Below are 21,740 nucleotides of genomic sequence, written 5' to 3' on the forward strand. Positions count from 1 at the left end.
GGGCCCCAGGCCTCCTCACATGGATCTCTAATAGACCGTCTTGCTCTCTACCCTTAGCTAGCGTCGGACGGTTCAGCCAGCTTGTTTTTTAATTAACCTACACATTCCGGTACTTACACACTCGGGGGATCTGCATGTTTTCCGCGTGTGTATATCACTTTTGATGCAAGGATACCGCTTTTTATCTGAAAGTGCTGCTCATTACTGAAGCTATCTGCTGTAACTGCAGAGTGCTCACTAAACGCACCGCGTGGATGCGTCAAAAATGGATGAATCGGCCACAATTTCCTTCTCCACCACCGACTAAATTGTTTTTTTTTAATTTTGGCATTCCACTTTCCGAGGCAGAAGGATTCTCCTGACACCGATCCACAGCCTGACTGGTCCTCTCCCAGCTCCTGTATTCCACTAACTCTCAGCTCGCTCTCTCTCTCTCTTTCTCTCTCTCTCTCTCTCTCTCTGTCTCTCTCTCGTCGCCCCTGACAGGTGGACGTGCTGAAGGCGGACATGGAGAGCGCCGAGTGGAAGATCCTGGAGAACCTGGTCCTGGAGGGCGTCCTGGACTCGGTGGGCCAGCTGCTGCTGGAGGTCCACCTCCACTGGGCGGGCTTCGAGGTTGGCGGCCACGACCCTGCCGTGGTGCGCTACTGGTTCAGCCTGCTCCAGGAGCTGCACCGGGCCAGCTTCCGCCTCTTCCGTTGCCACAGCGACCCGGCCAAGCCGCACGTCTTCCTGCACAAGAACGTGCTGAACGCCAGCAGCACTTACACCCTGGGCTTCGTGAACACCAAGTGGAAGCCCTGAGGAATACTGAGGCAAAACAGACGTTGTTTGTTGGAAGTTGGAGGTACTCCAGAGGACAAAAGGGAAAAAGTAAAGTGAGATGAAAGGTTTCTCCAGATGTTAATCTGAGTCTTACCCACCCATGAGGTTTAGTCTTGCAGCGATTCCCATCCCCCCTTCTCCTATACGTCTATGGGCCTGTAATGACCTCAGCCGTGTCGTACTCCCTTGTTCCGTATTCATTCCCTCGACTGCATCGGCTCACCTGCAACCAACCACAGCAACAGTCCTAGACGGTGGGTGGGCTGAACGCAGCACCACCAAGCAGGGATCGAGACCACACCAGCAGGCTTTGTGCCCAGAAAGAAAAGGAGCCGTATTTGTTTGTCATCACGTTAAGGTGGTTGTGGGCTGTCAGTATAAACTGCATGGAACACAGACCGGGTAATGGAGGTACCTAAACGGTTCCTGTAGCGCTATCAAGTGCAGGATGTCATTAACATAGATATCCGAATTGAGGAAAGATCTGGGACCACCTTTAGCAGTGAGAACAGACCGGATGAGAGCATGTTGTCAATACTGTGAGGATTGCTTTGACTTTTATTGTTCTTCCAAAAATTGGTGGGAGCTGGAATAGAACGCTGCGCTGTTGTAGTAGCTTTTCAAAGAGAAAATAAATAAGACTGACAGAAAAAAAAAAAAGTACTTCAATAATGACTACGCTTATCATACATTTTGTTTACCCAATAGGAAATGTCACTTTGACTGCCAATAAGCAGTTGCACCATTCTATCTGCCCTCTCTCTCTGCCAGGCCTTGTGATCTATAATCTGTCATTGCAGAATTTAAGTCACCAGAATTGATTAGAAAATAATCCACTAGATTGACATCGTAGGAATAATTCCCCAGTCTATTATCATTGTAATGCTGCTAATAATTTACAGCAGTTCAAAGAGAACGAAAAGGGTTTTTCTTTATTTTCTTTGGGAAGGCTATTAAGCAACTTTCATGGTTGAGAGGAAGAAAAGAAAAGCCACTAATGAATTCGAGGCCAATAAACTGTACAAAATGTTTATTTTAACCAATGTCCAGGAACAAATACAAAAAAAAAGTAATCCATCTTCCATAAAACAGTCGAGTACATTAGCAAATAAAAGCGAAATCAGTTCAACTTTAAAAACAAATAATTTGAATGTAGACGCTGTGTGTTTAACAAGAAGCATGAACACGACGCCATACAAAAATACACTTCTAGGATCAGACTGGATACCAGCCCTGCTTCAGCCTGCTCCCCTCAATCTCCTGGAGAGAGAAAAAAACTGGGGGGCCGGGGGGAGGGCGCGGCAGCAGTGTTCGTTCACACCCATCCTCACGGGGACCGCGTTAACACCTGCACCGACGGGATCCGTGTTCACACGGGCACTGATGGGGACAGCTTTCACATGGGGTCCTCGTTAGAGCTCGCACCTATGCGGCTGGCGTTCCCACACACACAGGGACCTCGGGGGGTCTCCGCCGCTCGTCTAGTCCCAGAGTTTGATCAGGCCGTCCCAGCCGCAGGTGATGACCTTGGAGGTCTCGTGCGGGTGCCACAGGGCGCTGATGCACACCTTGTCGTGGGCCTTGATCCGGTGGTACAGCTTGGTGGTCTTCCAGTCCCAGATGTTCAGCTTGCCGTCCGCGTCCCCCGACACCACATAACTGCGGGGGGGGGGGGGGGGGGGAATGGAGGAGAATTGGGTTAGAACTTGAGTGACTGTAGTGGTGTTGCCGTGGTTACCGAGGGGAGCAGTTGGTTACCTGCCGATATGTACGTGGGTGAGGTGGGCATGGAGCGATAAGGATAATTGGGCCTGGTCCTAAATTAGGGTGTCTGGCTGGCCTAGTTGGCTCCCCCGAGTTTCAGCCGCTGAGAACAACGGCTTGGGTTCGACTTGACGACTGAGACTAATGTGTGATAGAACCAAGAGGGCAGCAGGGGTGGATATGGGCCAACTGCGGGCACGACATGGGGCTGCAGCGTTGAGCTGTCTGCATCGGCGACACCAAGACAGGCTACATGTCATTTTATTAGACTGCTTGGGATACGATCTGAACATGCCTTCCCTGTTTAGCAAGGCCTGTCACTCTTAATGCGTTTGTTTTTTTGTTTAAAAGGTTGGTAAACCCTAAATAACCTTTTTCAGTTCATGGAAAGAACTATAAAAATGGGGATATTCTCCATCTTTGAAGTCTGCTACGTCTGTCTGAAAACCCTTTGCCAGAGAGGTCGTTTTCTGTAAGCTAGGCTCCCTTCCTGAGGCGTGAGTGACGGGCTTTTGGACCACGTTTGACAACCTCCCTCGCACTAATGAGTCCTCCTTCCTAAAACCTTTACGACCGTCCTGACTGCTCGAATCGCACTATTTAGTTCGTAACTCTCAGGCGGGTTCGTTACTTTACTTCAGCTAGACCTTTCCGTTGTGACAAGATGACGATCGTTGGTGAATGTTCAGTTTTTGGACCAGTCCACAATCAAACAGAGGTCTCGCCCTCAGCGGCGGCTCAGAGTGGACCCCCATCCCCAAATCTGACGGAGCAGAGAGTGAAGCCTCACCTCATGTCGGGGGAGAAGTCCACCTGGCAGGCGTAGCCAGCCACCATGTGGCCCTTGAAGATCTTCTTCTTGTTCAGGCGGAAGCGGTTCTGGGCCCCAAAGATCAGGATCTGGTTGTCCATTGACTGGCACGCCAGCCATTTACCTGGAGGAGGAGAGAGGGAGAGACGGGGGAGGTTTACGGATGATGTCAAACTACAGCATAAAACCCAATGAGGAACTACAATTGTAGTCCTTTTCGTGTACCCACTGTATTTAAGTGCAAGGGCTCAATGTGTCGGACAAAGATACAGCTTTTACCAATAACCATAAGTTTCCAGTATAAAATAAACATTACGATAACACCATGTTTTGTCTTGCCTTCATTTCATTATTGGCAACGGTACCATCTGACTTTCCCCTGCGGGACGAATGCTCGCATCTCATCTGAATCAACAATGTTTAAGAAATGAACAACAACAGCTGGTAAGTTTGGTGTGAAATGAGTTTCAGAGTAGTCTATTTAGATTATATTTAGACATGGTATTCAAGGGCTCAACCCACTAACGCGCTCACAGTGTAGGCTAGGCAATATATCTTGTCCTAACCCAGGTTGGACTCTGACCTGCACAACATTTGCCTGGTTCCATCCCCTCTATCCCTGACAGTTTCTTTTAAACGTTGCGAAATTCAGTATTAATTAAGAAGCCAGTTAAGGATGACTATCAGGCTAATGCCTCGTCATTATACTCTCACCCCCCTTTTTTGTGTTCTTCTGTCCCGCCAATAAAAAGCACGCAGCCTGTAGTCTATTAACTACATCAGACGTTTATCCGTTTTTAGGGACGATTGTCCATAAAGTGAACCGTATATAAAAGGAATTTATCGAAGGGAGCCAATGGCCGATCACCATGAGCGGTGAAGTTTTAAAATCCGGATATGCAATGATCACGGCTGAACGCAGATGGCCGGGCAATGACAGGTGGCTGTGGGTGTGTGTGTGTGTGTGTGTGTGCACCGCGCAAAATCCAGACAGCTCCCAGCACCCCACAGCACCCAGGAGGCATTTACACTTCACTCCAGGGCCATTAGCTGGATAAGATGGAGGCAATTTGGGGAAAATGGGGTGGAGGAGGTTTTGATCAGTGATCGCTCACTGGAAATCCACTCTGCCGAGTGCCGCGCGTGCCGGCACGACTCCGGCATCAAAGTCACCGCGCGGCGACATGGTGTGCCTCGGAGAAGACCCAAAACGCAGCTTCGCCAAATCGCTGTACTTCTGGTAAAGGAACCCGAGGGAAATTCGGAATGTGCTCTGAGAGAGGGTGTGTGGGAAAATAGATTTTATGGAGGGGGTGCCGGGAAGTGTGTGTACAGGGAATGACATTTGAATAACCTCTGACAGATATAAAAAGGAAAAGAAAAAAGGCCAACATTTGCAAATGGCATTATCAGAATATCAGAAGTTTGGTGCGAGTTCAAAATAAAACGATTTCAGTCGCATGCGTGAGGATCTGTATGTTAGGAATCGTTGGTTTGATGCAAAGGGGTGCTGGGTTGACATTTAGGATGAGGGTGCTCCGACAGGAACCGGCTTCATTATGCACACCACGTTCCCCAAGGGGAAACCCCCTCTGGGATGGATGCGGGAATGTTCCCCGGGAAGATGAAAGCAGTGACGTGAGGCCTCGATGATCATCTTCTCGTATCTGTGACGTGATTTATCGAGGTTTCATCGTACCGTCGTATCATCCCTGCTTAAAAAATGACCCCTCCCACATCTACTGAGTCGTTACCCGTCTATCTGTGCCAGAAGCACTTACCGTTGGGAGAGAGTGTGACAGCTGGCATGGAGTGCATACTGGGCTCGGCGATGTACTTGAAGTCCACGGGGATGTCCCTACACAGGAAAAAAGACGACAAAACGTAATTAAAAGCAAAGCTAATCTGCCTCGGTCTTTCATATAACCACCCATCACCAGTCGAGACACGAGAGACAAAACGCCCCGAGTCTTACAAGGCAACTTAAGAGCACAACCGCATAAATACACACACACTTAAAATTGTGTGTTTACACACCATAAGCTCTCTCCCCCCCCTTCTTGTCTCAGAAAACAGACTGTGAATGCGTCCGAGCTATGTCCATGGATGTACCCAGTGTGACATCTAATAAATGATAAAGTTGGAGTGGATCGGAGGATGCCTGGGATCTAATTATTTATTGATCTCGTTTGGCCTGTTACCGTTCCGGCCATTAAGTCTTCCCCATTTTTGTCCCGGGAGAGAGAACTCACGCTTCGGTGGCTGGCTAAAGATAACCCGGCACTATATAAAGTGACGTTTATACACACATGATGCATTGAACATGAGCCACGTGGTTTTAGAATGTGAATCAGATCAAAGGGGCTACAAGGTATACAGGGTCTTCAAGGTCGTTGTTCAGGTGTCCAGAACAGCATCGTGATGCATGAAGAAATACACAGGGTGACTTGGTGAATGGATAGCATTCCCCTTCAACTTTGCACTTTGCACTACGGTCACCTGTACGGGACTGTATTGCGCAAGGTGTCAGTAGATATCAGTTTTTTGGGAAAAAAACAACACTTTATTTGATCACACCAAACTAAGATTTGAAGGCCCTAGCCGGCGAAAAAATGAGTTTAACCACTCACAATCTATAATCTGTCTTTGTACATAGGTTGATTTCGGTATTATAATGGTGTCCAGCTGAAGAGTGCTAGCCTACTTTTAGTTCTCAACCATGGAAACTAAGCACACCCGCTTACTGTAATCTCCCTCACTCACAAACTTCCATTGGATACACTACTTTTACACTGTGATTAAAAAGTGGAACTCTGTTATAATAGAATCCTCTGAATACATTGGATATTTGGGGGCAAGGTTGAAGCATAAGCTCATCCTCCTAGGCTATATTAGGCGTGTCCTAGAGAGGGATAAGCTTCTAGGCCACTTATATATAACGCCACGGTTTGTGTGGCTGTGTGCAGCCCCATCTGGCCAGCGGTTCATTTTGATGTCCGCATCCGAGGGAGGGTAAGGCTACTTGGATACAAAGTATAACCGTAAAGATGGTTGGCGCATTGCATACACAACATCGCTCATTAACGTTATTAACTAAAAACTACTGCCCGCTAGATTATTGGTGGGCTGTTTGTTGTTGTGGTCCAAAGCCTTGCTGGAGGGGAAAGCAGCGAATCCCAAGGAGCTGCTCCAACCCCAAGATATTTATCAAATAAAGGCCAATACATACATTTGGAGTATCGGCCGATATATCGATGTCGGTAAACCTTTACTCCCCAATATCAGTATCTGCATCCGCCACAAAAGCGGTATAAAAATTATTGGTAAAATTAAATGTAGAAATGCAACTTTATATGTTCTCGTTTGAGCCGTTCTGCTCTGCTGTAGAACCAAGGCAGGGCAGAACGATGGCCTCCTTGGAAGAGGACTCACTCCCCATGTAGATAGAAATCGGCTCATTCCAAAGTAATGAGAAAAAGATCCTTATATACTGCCTTCCTCTACTCCCATTCAGACATGAAGGACTCTGGTTATGGCTTCATGCTGCTCTCACAGCAGAGGTTTGTTTATCGCCATGGGAACCTCCCGGCATATTCGTTCGTATAAAGAACAATTACATTGTCAGTAAACCAATAAAAGGTAACATTATTTGTGTTAGCAATTCCCTGGTGGTTGTTGGTGTTGTTGTCGGTTGCATAGAAAAACAAGGGATGCCCTTTGATTTTACTTGTTCTATCCTCGGCATCTTCTGGTGATTTAATGTGTGCCTTTGTGAAGTGTTGCAGGGGCTCTTTCCACTTAATCAAATAATTTATGGGCCGAGGGGTGGGGCTCACATGGGGTGATTGCTAGAACAACGTCATTGCAAACCGTGGATGATGGGCGAGAACAAGGACACGAGCAGGGGTCAAACGGAGAGAGCAGGTCATGAATCAGGAGCAGATCACCAGCATGGCTGGACCAGCACATTGGGAAGGGCGAGCGATGGGTGGTGGTGCATGTGTCAAAGGTCAGCTGGATGTTTGTGGACATGCTGCGCGGGACCTGCCTGTAAAGGACGCTGCGGTGCTAACCAATGGGCTCGCCTCAGAGAAGAAAGCCATGAGAAAATCCTGCATGGTTTGGCGACTGATCCTGTGTCCCTCGACGTAGAGATGTGGGGAACCCAAGTCAAGCGACCTACGGACCACTAACACGAGTGGTGCAATGGCTGGGTTATTGATCGCTCATGCGCCACCGAGGCTTTTTTCCTACCAAGATGTTTCAGAGAACACTGGCCAGAACGTGTACACAATTTCAACACAGACTCACTGCACGCGCACTCACTGCAACAGTCGAATGATTGCTCACAGGCACCTCGCCCAGAAATGACTAACCCAGGGATTCTAACATTGCCAGAAATTACTGAGGGTTGTAAAACAGACTTTGATGACCCGTGTCTTTCTCCTCTTAAAACCACAGGCGGCGTTCACGCTAAGACACGATATTCCGGCCGATAACACACTCACCACTCCCACACGCGGAGACTCTTGTCGTCCGATGTGCTGACGAAGCGTCGGTTCTCGTCCACGAAGGTGATGGTGTTGACGGCGCCCAGGTGACGGTCGTACTCCTGCACCACCTCGCCCGACCTGATGTCCCACTGGGAGAGAGAGAGCGTAAAGTAATGCAAAATCAAAGCGAGACCAAAAGAAAGAAATCGGGTACTTGTGATCCAAATTATCATAATGAGATGCGTTTCTCATCCGAGCGCCTGAGTCATCCCTTTTTATTGATGATCCCCAGATTGCGACCGTGACGGCGAATCCTCGTCTGAAATCCTAGCCGTTTCTCCGTATTATGGCGCAGAATGATAAATCTGCAATCCTGGTCTCAGTGTTTAAACAGCAACAGACGATATTCAACGCCAACGTTTTGTTTACTTATTTTGAACAGAAAGACCTAGATGTCGATAAAACCTCACCGCAAGCCTCCCCAATCTCCTGATTACACCTCATCTGAATTACAACCTGAAGGCCCCAGAGGGTTCTCTTGTGTAATAGACTAGATATGGATTAGCCATTTTGATGACAGATATGCTTTTCCCCTGAGTTACAAAAACAATGCAGTGATTAATAATTTTGCCTTAGGCCCGTCGAGACACACACGCACCCACCCATACACACGCATTGAGAGGAAGGACCGTATCTTATACTACTGGGGGAAGAACGGTGGTTGTGTATTCCTAGTCGTAGGCTGTGTGTGCTTTCGTCTGGCTTTGCTGAATTTGTCAGTGATCCACGACGCATCACAGATAAAAATGAACAAAATGGAAAACGGATAGGAAATAAGCAAAAGCCTTTACCTGCACAATCTTCTTATCTGACATGCCGGCCACAAAGAGATTCTGTTTGTCCTCATCCGGGTTGAACTTGACGCAGTACGGCACCTTCCTGTTGGTGAAGCGCGAGATGCACTGGCCTGTGGCAGGGGGGCAAGCGCATTGAGAGATCAGAGCTCCAGAACGAACAATCCACGGGGCTTTTGACAACAGAAAGAAGAAACAGTGCAAACAAACTGAAGCTGCACTTGAGTCGTTTGAGCGGTGAGTCAAAGCCCAGCTCTTTCTTTAAAGAGCAAGGGTTCACCTGCCACAGATATTTAGTGGCATGCCCGTAGTTGATGCTGCGAGCAACAAGTGGCGGATTAAGCTCTCTACTGCGCCCTGCTGGAGAGGCACATCTCGAGGACCAGGATTGAGGGAAACAAAATGGATGTCCAGTAAGGACATAACACCATGTCTCGGCTAGATAAAACACTGGGCATACGTGGATAACATGGACAAGAGATAACCAGGCCAAACACAAATAGTTTGACTATGCTAATTAAGGGTGGAGGAGGGGCTTCTCACTTAGTGACAATTACAGCCAACAGTTCAATCGATCTGCTAGAATCAAGTACTGGGGACGTGAATTATTTACATACCATGGATATTCTAGTGATTTTATGTGTAGCGCAACAGAATTATATATATTTAGACCATATTTCCCAACAAATGAACAAAGCCCATTAGCTGGTATACCTGCTGCTGCTTATCACATACATACTTCCATGTTTTATGTCATGGGACAATTAAGGCTTTGATGCTCGAGACCAGTGTATGCTATTTAGACCACATGGAAAACCAGGGATTTCATCATTTGTTTTGGCTGATCGGAACAGGGGATGCCTAAGCCTTAATACCAGATGAACGGTGGGGACCTACCTGTTTCCGTGTCCCAGAGCTTTAGGTAGCGGTCGTAGGCAGCGCTCATGAACTTAGTCCCATCGTTGTTGTAGCAAATGTCTCGTACCGCCTTACTGTGACCTAATGGGGATTTAAAAACACAAAACCCATAAACATTAGAGATCTTTTCCACCAAAAACCACCACGTCATAATAGGATCTCATCATCCCATCTCCTCCAATCCAACAGCTCTCTCTTGATGCCCCAGATCATTGGGCAGGACAACGACAATTAAGATCCCGTCAACAAATCCCCCCAAAGATCTGGTATATGTTGGTGTCAAAGGCCTGTCCAATCTTTTCTCCTGGCCTCAATGAAAATATTGGATGGCCCGCCTGGCGGTCTAGCTGTGCGCACTCACTGTTAATGACCAGAGTCTTCCACAGGATGAGGGGTACTATCGCTAAAGCTAGTGGTGTGTTTTGGAGAAGTGGCTTAAGAGGCCTGAAGGGATGGGTGGGATTTTTGCAGTTGGATACAAAAGAAGAAAAAAAAAGAAATCAAGCTCTGGGTGGTTTCTACCAATTGCTCATCCTACACTTTGAAGGAGCGACGCACGCACGCGCACACACACACACACACACACACACACACACACACACACACACACACACACACACACACACACACACACACACACACACACACACACACACACACACACACACACACACACACACACACACACACACACTCCCTCTGGGCTCACTGGCCCCCGAAGGCACCGGCTTCTTAAAGCTGCCTTTTATCGAGGCTCTGCAGTCGCCACGGCGATAACCGGACAGAGCTGTGGCTAACTCGCCTCCCTGATCTGGACACGCCTTGCAGCTGGACCCCAAAAAAGGCACTGCACAGTAACTAACCCCAACGCAGGAGACGGCCTTGATGCCTCGGCCACTGTGATCCAACCCGTCTCACTTGCTACTCCCACCGCCCCTCCCCTCCTTAGGATTGCACACAAGCAATCACACGCACTTGAGTAAAACCAGGGTGCATGCAAAATCGATTACATAGCATCATGCAGCCTCCTGTATTGTATGCTAATAGGAATGCTTGTTCATGCACATCCGCAGCTTTTGCCTCTACTCTGTGAATACAGCCTTTTATTCCGTCTTTCTTTGCTCGGTGAGTCCCAGACCGCGACCGTGATGCAGGAGAACACAGCCAGGCGTTCACATACAGCGCAGAAAATGCCATTAGGCATTCAATTAAATGTTGCCTTTCAATGAGGTAAAAATGCGAAAATAAAAAAAAAAGCATCCTTATCCTATCTTGTAGAATGAATTGAGTTGAGTGCAACCAAACAACAAAAGAAAACATGATGCTGTACAGCAGGTGGGTTGTCTGAGAGTGTTGGGAGGAACCCGATTCAGTGGATGGCACTGAGAATTTAGTCAAATACTTTTACAACGTTCAAATTCTCACTAATGAATAGATGTTTGATAAAACTTAATTAGGACTGCCAGGCTGGGGCTGCATCTTCAGCCTATAGACCCCATTCTCCCCTCTTCCTAACCCAGTTATTTTCTTCTCTCCTGCTCCCTTTCCCTCTCTCCCTCCCACTTTCCCTGGTGCCCTCTGCTTGTGCCCCCGCCTCCCCTCCCCATCACCCCTATGGGTGTGGGAATTATTCATGCTCCCCTCCCTAAAAAACAAAACCAGAAAAAAGCTGTTGCAAAGCTGTGGGCTAACCATCTCCATTCTGACAGGGCACCGTCCTTGGGAGAGAATGTACTGCGGAACGGCTTACACATCCCCACTACAATACACACCCACCCACATGAATGTTAACACATACAGGCGCACAGACACAAATGCATGTAAATAACAGATACAGGCGCGCACACACACACACACACACACACACACACACACACACACACACATACACACACACACACACACACACACACACACACACACACACACACACACACACACACCAGTCGACAGAGGTGCCATTAACGTTGCTTTAATGCTGAGCTCACACTCTGTCACACGCTGCAGATATTTCCCCAAAGGGTTAGGGCTGCGTTTCAGATCTCCAGCATGCTAGGTGTCAGCACGTCTGGCTGCTGAGATATGTTCATGTCCATAAAACGCTGCGGTTTCACAGCCATGCCATTCCCAGTGTTTTTTTTATCGTTTCCCGGTCATACTGAAGATCAACAAAAATCTCCACGGAGCGTTTTGAGGAGGGAACAGTGGAAGAGCTGAAAGATCATTAAGTGGTTCAAAGCTTCGGAGGACGGACGCAACGCCATGCTCATTATGCATCGGCAGTGAGGCCGATGTGAAAATAAAAGACAGGCACACCAGACATCAATAGGATCAGCACAGCCAACAGGCTTCTGATTACTCACCGATAAACGTCCGTATGCACCGCCTCTCGTTGTACACCTCCCATAGCTGTGGGCAGGAGGAGGAGATGTGAACAATGAGCCTGCAGCAAATGCTTTGCATCCAGGTTTTTAATAATCTTCATCTCTGTATCGCTACAGAAAAGACTGCCGCGAAGTTAGACTAGGAAAGGCTATGTTTTAGATCGTTGTTATTAAGGTGTTCAATGCTTACCCTTAAATATGTTGCCTGCTCACATGAGACAGATCTAGATTTCATTCATGCATTGGGGCCGTCAGTATGATGCTTGAGGAAGCGGTTAGGCCATGGATAGGTTGCACAATATTGTGCACAAACAGGGAAGCTTATCGTATTGAGTTTTAATAATGAATGTTGTACCTTGATTTTACAGTCCATGGAAGCGGAGAGAAGCAGATGACCAGAGGCAGGGAATAGACGAATAGCGCTGACACCCTAAAGGAGAAAAACACAAAAATAATATTGTTTTGAATTTGCTTTCATGTTTCAAATCCAAAAAGTTGATCTACATTTTTTAAGTCAATGTTCAAGTCAAGTTATTCTTATTTGACTACTCTGATTAACAAAAAAAAAGATTACTATATATATTACTTTACATGAATCATGCCTTTCAAATGTACACAGTGCTTCAACCAAGAAACGGTTGAACAATATGCATTTGCGATGGTCCCAATCGCATGCATTTTCTTCACCAAGAACTCTTAGAAAAATCCTTATTCCTCAGTTCTAAAATGCACTGTATGTACACTAAAAGGGTTGCACAGTGGGGACACACAGATTCAGCACACGAGGTCTTCCCGAAATGTAAACTGTAATTGTTTAACAAACGTTTTTATAGAAATTTCTCACACAGCCACTGCTGTGAAGGCATCTAGCCACTACTCACCCACTCTCTGAATACCACTCGGTGCCACAATAATGTGGTTCCATGTTACATCCAGAACGAGGCCCAAAAGCCCAACTCCTCCTAAGCGTTATTACACGCCCCTGCCGCTCTACGTCACTGTGCTCCTTGAGCGGCTTGTGACCTACTTAACTCCAAGTAGGAGAAGTAGGAGGCAATACCTGCCTGTGTTCCCACATAGGCGTCCCCACTAACCTTCGTGTGTCCGGTCCAGACGTGGATCTGTTTCTTGGGCAGGTAACACTTGTCCGGCACATCTGCCGTGCGCAGGTTGATGCCCACGTCCTGGGGGACGTGGAGGTAGGAGCGACCTTGGTAGTCGTACATGTCCTTGACTGGAAACAGAGTTCGCCGCACAGAGAGAGAAATACATCAGCTGAAGCTTTTGGTTTCATTTAAAAAATATATACTTTTTAGACAAATGAGGGGGATGTATTAAAACCACAAGATTTTCGATCTTAAATCAATAAAGTCAGGAACAGTTGACGGGTCTCAAGCGGTACGTCCGTACGGTCAAGTCCGGAAAGAAGCGGAATAATGTTTTGGTGGGCCAAGTTACCATGGAGAACGGTCTTCTCCTCTGCTGGGGCCTCTTCCTCGTTCCGCCCCTTCTTCTGCCGCTTGGCCGTGATCTCATCCAGCTCCTTCTGCATCTCCTGTTATGATCAGAACAGTAAAAAGTTAGAAAAACAATAAATACTTTCCATCTATGGTTCAGCTTGCCAGAAAAACATTTGCAGTAGTTTTCTAATTCAGCAACTGGTATAAATGGGGGTAGATTCAAATTCTAAACTGAATAAACTGAATGTAAAAAATACACATGGCATTTCAAAATGTATGAATTATATTACCTCTGATGGTTTGGCCCCATCTTTCTCGTCTGCGTATTTTGCCCATGGCCCGAGGAAGGTTTCTATCTCGCCTGCCTCTCCTCCTTTAACCTTCTTCCTTTTATCTCCTGTCTTTGCAGCAGCCTCGAACACCGTTATCCCTGGGGGGAAGAACACCAGACCAACCTCAAATTATTGTACATATGTAGATTAGACTGACCATTTCCAATAATGATACCCAGCAAACCAAGGGAGCATCATGGCCGAGATAAGCAGTTCTTAACTGTTATAGCAGGGTTATGCCTTGCTTCCCATTTCATTAGATATTCTACTGAAGTAATCTATTTGGCGCAAGTGGATGAAGATTTCCGGAATGCATTTCTGCTGTGGCCAGCCTAAACAGTGCTGCTTTGAGACTTTAACATAAACAGTTTTACAGTTAACGTATGTACTACAAAATCACAGATCTCCAACTCCAGCAACACGTTTGGTCCAAACAAATATAAAGCGAAATTAAGTAAAAGGCCCCATTCAACCTGGTCTGAACTCAAATGCCATCAGACTTCAGATATTAATCTTGAGTCGGATTTGTGAGACTGGCAGGTAAAACACAAGCATGGTTTGGATATTAATTGATACCAGCTTTAGGGATCAAAAATTGGTTCTAGTCGTTTACCTTTATTCTTCTCCGCCTCATCCACTGCCCCGATATAGGAGGAGTTTGTCACTTCAGCCGTGCCCACAGAGGGGTCCAGTGCATAGCCTGTGAGTGGAGCCAAAGTAAATCGACAATTAATACATGAGCACATACATTTACGCATGTCCAACATTATCAATAAATGACTTACAAATAATATGAAACCGCTTACCAAAGGTGGAAAACGTTCTCCTTTGCTGTTCGAACATGAAATCGTTGAGGTGGGCGGGCTCTGCATAGCCAGACAACATATTCCTTGGGGCGGCCATCTGCTGGCTTTTGAAGGGGTTGATTGGCCCAAACTAAATATAAAAGAAGAGTTACAACCAACCTTAAAGCAAGATTTTCACAGTTTAAACGTTTCAGTGGGATTTCTAACGAAACGCAAACATACCTCTGGTGCAAACAGTGTTTCAAACGAAGGGTTGAAAGTGACCTCCTTCAACGCAGGATCCAGATGTTGTCCGGTCTCTACAGACTCCTACAATTAAGAAAAGAGTAATAAACGGTAGTCCAGCTTTTGATGTGATTGGTTGTGGTGAAGTGGTTGTTCTTTGGGTATTCTTTAAGGCAAACAAGGCACCGTTGAGGCCTGGTTAACTCAAGTTCCAGTTAAGGTGAACCACTCTCTTATCCCTCTAGTATCCTAACAGTCGGAAGAGGAAATCAAACATTTGCCAAGGGGTCCTTAAACATCATATCCGTGTGCTACCAAGATGGCAATATGTTCCATCATAAAAATGAATGTTTTACATTAGTTTGCGATGCTTCACTCTGAAAGCCGAAGCGCGGCAAGTTAGCGTTGTGCGTACCGTAAGCGCTAGCTAGTGCTAGCCGCTTAGCTTACCTTCACAGCCACCTCCGGGGCTGCGTTTAGGACAGCCAGGGTCATGGTCGGCCCGGATGGTAACGGTTTTAGATGTGCGGTTGCGTCCGGATCATTAATATCATTTCTGGAACTAGAATCGGACTCATTTTCGGAATCTGAATCGCTGCGGTAAGAAACGAGGGACTCCATGGCAGAAGACATCTTGGATGTTGTGGCTTCATCGGAAGCAAGGGGGCGGTACTTCCGCTAAAAAAGAAAACAGTTCGCCCTGACGAGGGGTTTATATAATAAATAATACGAGCCACAAATTTCGCTTGAATGACGTGTTATGATAATATTGTATATATATATGTAGAATAAACAAGTACTGAGGCAGACAAGAAAGACTGCTCGATTATCCAACTGTCACCAAGTATTGATGAACAACGGATTTTATTTAGAAAAAAAAGTCCAGTTTGGAGATACAAATATGGAAATTCATTGGAACAATTAACGTTTATAAAGTAAGTTTGTATTTAGTATATTTATTTAGACGGCCGAGTGCGGGTGGAGGTAACCAGCCAATCAAGCCTACGCGCACGTTTTCTGCTGGGCATGCCAAGCAGTTGTACGGGACGCTCCAGCGCGCCAACAATAGAGTGGTGCGTACCATTATGTCAGTTCGCAATAGGTGCATCTCCACAAGATCAAACGTGGTTTCACTTACTTTGCATTAAGAAAATCAGAAATTGTAAATGTGTACTAAAGCAGTGGATATGCCTGCCACAATGTATGGGATCTACTTGATTGCAGCCGATTAATTACCCTTAACACTACATTCGTTTCTGTGGATCCCTTTCTGAAGGGAGTGACTTGATCCATCTCCACTGCTGCTTTTTACCAGGACTCGTTTTACACAGGCTATCAGTGGCACTTCTAATATGGACCCAGGCTGGAGATTGCGATTACTAGATACGATTGAACGCTCTTAACTCAGTAGGAATGGGAAGAAAATAAGACGAACCGAACACACTTATCAGGTAGGCGTCATGCAATAATGCAATTCTACGAATAACTTCTTTATTTCAGGTAACATGCTTACTCTAGAAACAGTTACTAATGGTTGCTTGCAGATTTGCAATGTTGGTAGTAATTCAACAGAGCTCTAACCATCAATATACGCTGGCACAGGTGACAAGTGTTAAATGCAATTTATAAACGTTATCACGTAAAAAGAAATGCAAACAGTGTTACATTTCACCAATTTAAAGTTCCCTTGCGACATCGCGCATGTTGTGTATACATTCACAAATTGTATAACTGTATGTGAACAGTATGCTCCCCTTTTACACAAACTGCATTAGATGCATTGGCATTCCGGACAATTTAATGCAGAGCGATAACATGCATAGATCGTCCCCCTGCCATTTTTAAGCAACACTTTATCGTTCAAGTGTAGTGAAAAAAAGAAGAAAGATTAGGTTTGCGAGTTGAGACGCTGTTGTACAACCAATAGCTTTTGCATGGCGCGACTACATTTTTCCCACGAAGAAAGCATCGCCTTGCCGAGAGAGGATAGGAACTGGGGTCGTATTCCAAGCTCGCTGGGTTTGCAGTAAAGGGGGGATGGTAGCCCCTCAGCCTAATGAACAAAATGCTCTGTGGTATTTGAAAACGTTATGTTATTTCAAATGTTATAGGGAAAACTGACCGGGGAAAAAAAGCAGGGTCATAGAAATAAATATTTTTGTTAGCGGTATAGGAACGCATATAACGAAATCACACAGAGTCCCATCTGGTTCTGCAACTGGAGCACAGTGCAAGACATTTGACCAGAACGTGAAATGGGCACGGAAAGCTATAGATGAAGACAGAAACCAATTTCATGTTATCTATCCTTCCAAGTATATCGTTATTTGTCCTCTGCCTTGATAAAAGGGTTGAAACATACTGGTATCTTTAAATGTACCAAAAGCAAGCTCTCCACTCTCCCGTTACATTGACTGTTGCAACAAACTCTCATATTGACCAATTTTGAGTCAATCGGGAGAAAAAAACAACTAGAAATGATACCCGCTTTGAACACTGGATTAGCAGACAAAAGATGAAGTGACATAATGCTGCTGCATTGGGTATTGCATCAGAGCAAAATCAATACAATTGGAAGCTTAACAGTGCAAATCACAAGGAAAACCCACATCATTCCCAACGTATTATATTAACCACAATGCAACAGGTAATCTGTGGCCATCAGAAACAGACTCAAGGCAGTGGGACTTGTCCCTAGGTGTATGGAACTAACACCTGGGACGTAACGCACTGTACCAGTCATATAATGTCAATGCACTGAGCAATATCTTCTGCTTAAATCCCGTAAAGGTTGCCACAGTCAGTAGCCTAGGTCATGTTGTTGTATAGGCAAATAACTGCCTTGACCTCTCAGACTAAATAGACTGATGGGGCTGCAGCTGTTACAAGTTTGCAGCACCGCCCACCAAACATAGGAGAACAGAGTAGGCCTGTTCATGGATTTAACTCACATGATCTTTGCATCTATGTCCCTTCACCAATTGTCTTTATTGGACTGAGTTACCAATACATGGTCAATGGAGAAAGACACGTTTGAAAATGTTTCCATGTATAACTCAAAGAGAATCCCATCCGATATCTTCTGCTTAAATCCCGACTTAAATAATCTCTGATGCTCATCACCAGTCATGTGTGTCGTTTTCTTCTGTGTTGTGTGTTTGGTTTGAAAGTATGCATCTCGTTTGCTTATAGAGTGCAATTGTTTAAGGTCATGCCATTGTTTTTAAGTATGATGCCCCATGGTTTAAGGGACCTCTCCTCCAAACGGTACAGAACTGACATTTCAGTAGTGGCGTTGCAACTTGCAACCCAAGTAGGAACTTCTTGGACCCTTTTGAAGGCCACGGATCTTGTCAGAACTCTGGCTGAACCTGTCTTTTTTGGCATTTGCTTTCATTAATATCTACTAGCAGAGAAGAATGGGGACGGCAAACACACACAACTATGGTGTCCGAAGACTTTCAGGATTCTTAGTTAAGGAATATAATGCATACATATCAACAGCTCTTCTTACGATAATGTTCATAGAAACAGGGATCGAATTTTCCCATCTCCCTCTGAGGAGATAGGACAAGGAGACACGCTGACCTAGACTCTCTGTGATCACAAACTACTGTCCTTGGTATCTCACTGTGTCCTCGTCTATTAGCTTGTTGTTATCCTTTTCACGCAAGCAACCATATACAGCCTCCATAAAACATGGATAAAGAGCAGAAGGCATGAGACGGAAATACACAGAAAACGTATTTCTTCTTCTTTAGGTGCACACATCGATTATCAGTTAGCTGTTTATAACCCAAGCCGTGATCTCAGATAATTGGGGTTCTCTAAATAGAGTGCAACTTAATTCAGAGTGTTTCTTCTTAAGGGGGCAACATTCCAGCACAAATCCTAGTTTTTGTTTTTCTATCTCCATCGCTCTCTCTCTGCCTCTCTGGGCTCCTGAGGCCGCTCGCGGTAGAGCGAGCTTTGGCATCTCTCCTGCAGAGGCTTATTGGACCTCTCTTACTTGTTGACATTTCTATGATCCTCTGCCAGTCCTCTGCCACTCTGGTTATCCAATGCCAGCCACGAGAACAATGTCTGTCTCCCTCTTTCTCCCTCTCTCTGTATCTCTTGTTTTCCCCCAGAGTCTTATTTGCTTGCCCGCTCATGACGAGAGGGGCTGATGGCATGACACAGAGAATAATAACAATATAAAAGAGTTCAGAGAAATATAAAAGGAAAGAGTGCAAGTGGAAAACGAGGAACATCAGTGACTGCTGCCTGCTCACATGAAGTTAATGCGGGCAAGGGATTCCGGGAAAGAGGACGGAGATGAAGTGAGAGAGACAGAAAGGGAGAGGGAGGGTGTGTGTTTCGGCGTTCGTGCATGGCCTGGATAAGGAGTTTCTCTCTGTGGCTCCACTATCTCCCAGCTGTTGCGATCATGCACGGCCTCCCGTATACACAAGAGGCCATTGTTGTCCCTTACTGGCCTTGGCCACGGGCTCCATAATGCCGCCTCTGTCTGCGGTCTCGCCCGGACCCACGGCGGGACACCAGGGCTTGGTTCAGCCTCAGTTCTGACTGGTGGCCCTTGTATCTCTTCCCCCTCTGCCACCGCCTCCATCGCCACCTTCCTGGCTTTCCCCACAACTTTCTCAGCCTGGGCTGGCACTGTGTTGCCCTTCTTCTTCTCAAAGGCCAAGGTGCCAACACTGAGTTTTTAACCCAACTATAATATGGACTATGCTATAATCTGTGAGGGTCCGCTCTCCCTGGCACCACTGGTGTTGAACCCCTCCACCAGCCACACTACCACATCGCTATCAGAAAGCTTCGGTGTCCTAATGTTTAATGTTTTTTTGGAATACCCCGCATTAATGCATGCAGCTTGATTGTCAAAGCACGTTCAACGATAAAGGCTGGTGGTGTTACTACTTCCCAAAGACCTTGTTAATGAGAAATCTCAAGTGAGGATCAATTCCACTCTTTTAATATTATAACCAAACATAACAAGTATATATCTGTAATGCTGCAGCTAAAGTGTATCAGTCTATTTGTGTTCCCTGTTGGTTCTATATATTGTATCAAGCAGGGGTGAAGCTGTCTTATTTCTCTTCCTAAACAAACGGCCCGTTCTTCCTGTTCTAATGTCTTCCCTGCTCCGCCGCAGTGATTCTAGTCATTTCTCTCACACCACTCTCTTTCTTTCAACCCTTTGCTTTTTGTTTAGTTTTTCCCCCTGCATCCTCATTCTCCCATGGGTGAAGAGGGCGTCGCTGTCAACGGCATCTCCGAGCAAGTTGACAGGGACACTCAGAAATAAACCTGTCTCATTGTTGTTCTCCCATGTGACTGCCACCTTACCATCCCCCAGCCCCCCCCCCCCCCCACCCTGATCCCTGCCTCTTCCTCTTATGTACCTCTTCCCTCTCATCTCCTCCTCCTCTCTTATGTCTTCTATCAAAGTTTTAAAGTGCAAGTGGTGGTTTATTTATATTGCTTGGCTGCGTCTCCTCCACTGTCACTCATATGTCTGTCACAGTGGTCCCCCCTGTCGCAGAGGGCCGCGGTCGGGCCCGGCATTGCACCACATCGCCCCCACTGGTCTCTGCTGGTAACACAGCTGCTGTGTTGCAAAGCACTCACAGAGTGTGAACTGTGCTACCGCTTGTTTCATGATAAGCCCTAGTAGAGAGTGTCTTACTCATACCATGTTAAGCTTAAAGGTAAGCTAAAATACCTTGATACAATAAGGGCGTTGCGTTAAGTAAATATCTTTATTAAATTACTTTAGGGACTATTACTTAAGAATTATTTACTGGCTTTGGATTACTGATGCAGACACTGATCCCTTCCATCCTAAAGTTCGGTTCTATTAAGGAAACATACTCAGCAGGAAGTAGTCTGCAGCCAAAGTCTTGTGGGCAGACTGGTTTCGATGAATGGCTTAAAGGCTTGGATTATCTAATTGTTTGTTCGCAGCCTCGGTAAACAGCTGTCTGTTTGCTGATGGAGCTGCAGATGGAAACCTTCAGGACTCATCAATCAGCCAGGAGTCTTAAACCACGGCGGCATCCGGGGAACACACCCTGGTAGTTGGCATTAGTTTGGACTTGTGCTGAATTTCTAGTTATTTAAGTTAAGCAGTCATTCTGTCATTGGTATTTTACTGTGGGATGAGATGGGATGAGATGGAATGAGATGAGATGAGATGCGAGCCACATCACGAGCTGTGGCTCGCTTTGGACACCACCGTGCGAGTGTGGGGTGACGTGTGGGTGCCGTCTGACTGGATGTCAGACTAGATCTCCGTTATTATCCCGCACTGCACCTAATATGAAGGATCTGAAGGGGTTGCAATGTCTACGATGGTGGCGTCATGTCACAACCACCGATTTCACCAAACAAAACAAAGTAATCCTTATTTTCGGGAGTGTGAGTAAAGAAACGGCCGACCCTTGATTTGATTGCTGGAGCTCTTCTGCTGTAGCTCTTCTGCACTCATATCTGTTTGTTTTGCTTGTGAAGTACTGCTTGTGCAGGCTTTGCATTTTGTTGTTTCAAAAGTGGTTGCACGCTTTGACTCACTTGCAAGTTCTATTGAATACCAGAAAGAAGGGCTAGCTGTACATTTTAGTTAGTCGGTAACCACAGACCAGATCTGGACAATTACTGTGATCTCCAAGGGGGAAAATGAATGGGCAGCCATGCCAAAGAGGCCGCAGGGGGTGAAATGGTGTCAGGCTTCGCCTCTCCATTGCCAGGTATTAGGAAAACCCGAGAACCAGGGTTTCGCCTGGCGGGCCTGACCTGTTCCCTCCACAAAGAGCTCCACCACTGCAGACACAATAGGGTCAGTTAGGGCTTGCGTGCGGATGCC

At 46.2% G+C, this 21,740-nt stretch overlaps 3 protein-coding genes across 3 annotated transcripts in view; 2 read left to right on the forward strand and 1 right to left on the reverse strand.

The window, feature by feature from the left end:
• Positions 1 to 1,750, forward strand: part of mettl24 (methyltransferase like 24) — a gene marked incomplete at its 5' end in the record, with an annotated part of 30,434 nt that extends 28,684 nt beyond the window's left edge. Inside the window, one exon of the mRNA XM_079753247.1 lies at positions 487 to 1,750. Within this exon, the coding sequence (XP_079609373.1) occupies positions 487 to 804 (318 nt within the window). The 3' untranslated portion in view covers positions 805 to 1,750. The remainder of the gene's footprint in view (positions 1 to 486) is intronic.
• A 90-nt stretch (positions 1,751 to 1,840) lies between these two features.
• On the reverse strand, positions 1,841 to 15,505 carry cdc40 (cell division cycle 40 homolog; the record flags this gene model as incomplete). The annotated part of the gene is made up of 15 exons (XM_079753246.1): positions 1,841 to 2,484; positions 3,380 to 3,524; positions 5,182 to 5,258; positions 7,909 to 8,042; positions 8,745 to 8,860; positions 9,645 to 9,746; positions 12,029 to 12,074; positions 12,405 to 12,479; positions 13,144 to 13,283; positions 13,508 to 13,604; positions 13,800 to 13,939; positions 14,455 to 14,541; positions 14,648 to 14,777; positions 14,870 to 14,956; positions 15,323 to 15,505. The coding sequence occupies 15 exons, from the start codon at positions 15,503 to 15,505 to the stop codon at positions 2,307 to 2,309; spliced, it is 1,737 nt and encodes a 578-aa protein (XP_079609372.1). The 3' UTR covers positions 1,841 to 2,306.
• A 784-nt stretch (positions 15,506 to 16,289) lies between these two features.
• Positions 16,290 to 21,740, forward strand: part of wasf1 (WASP family member 1) — a gene marked incomplete at its 3' end in the record, with an annotated part of 29,390 nt that continues 23,939 nt past the window's right edge. The window contains exon 1 of the mRNA XM_079753176.1: positions 16,290 to 16,323. The remainder of the gene's footprint in view (positions 16,324 to 21,740) is intronic.

The sequence above is a fragment of the Pollachius pollachius genome (assembly GCF_949987615.1).
Source record: "Pollachius pollachius genome assembly, chromosome: 16".
Taxonomy (NCBI): domain Eukaryota; kingdom Metazoa; phylum Chordata; class Actinopteri; order Gadiformes; family Gadidae; genus Pollachius; species Pollachius pollachius.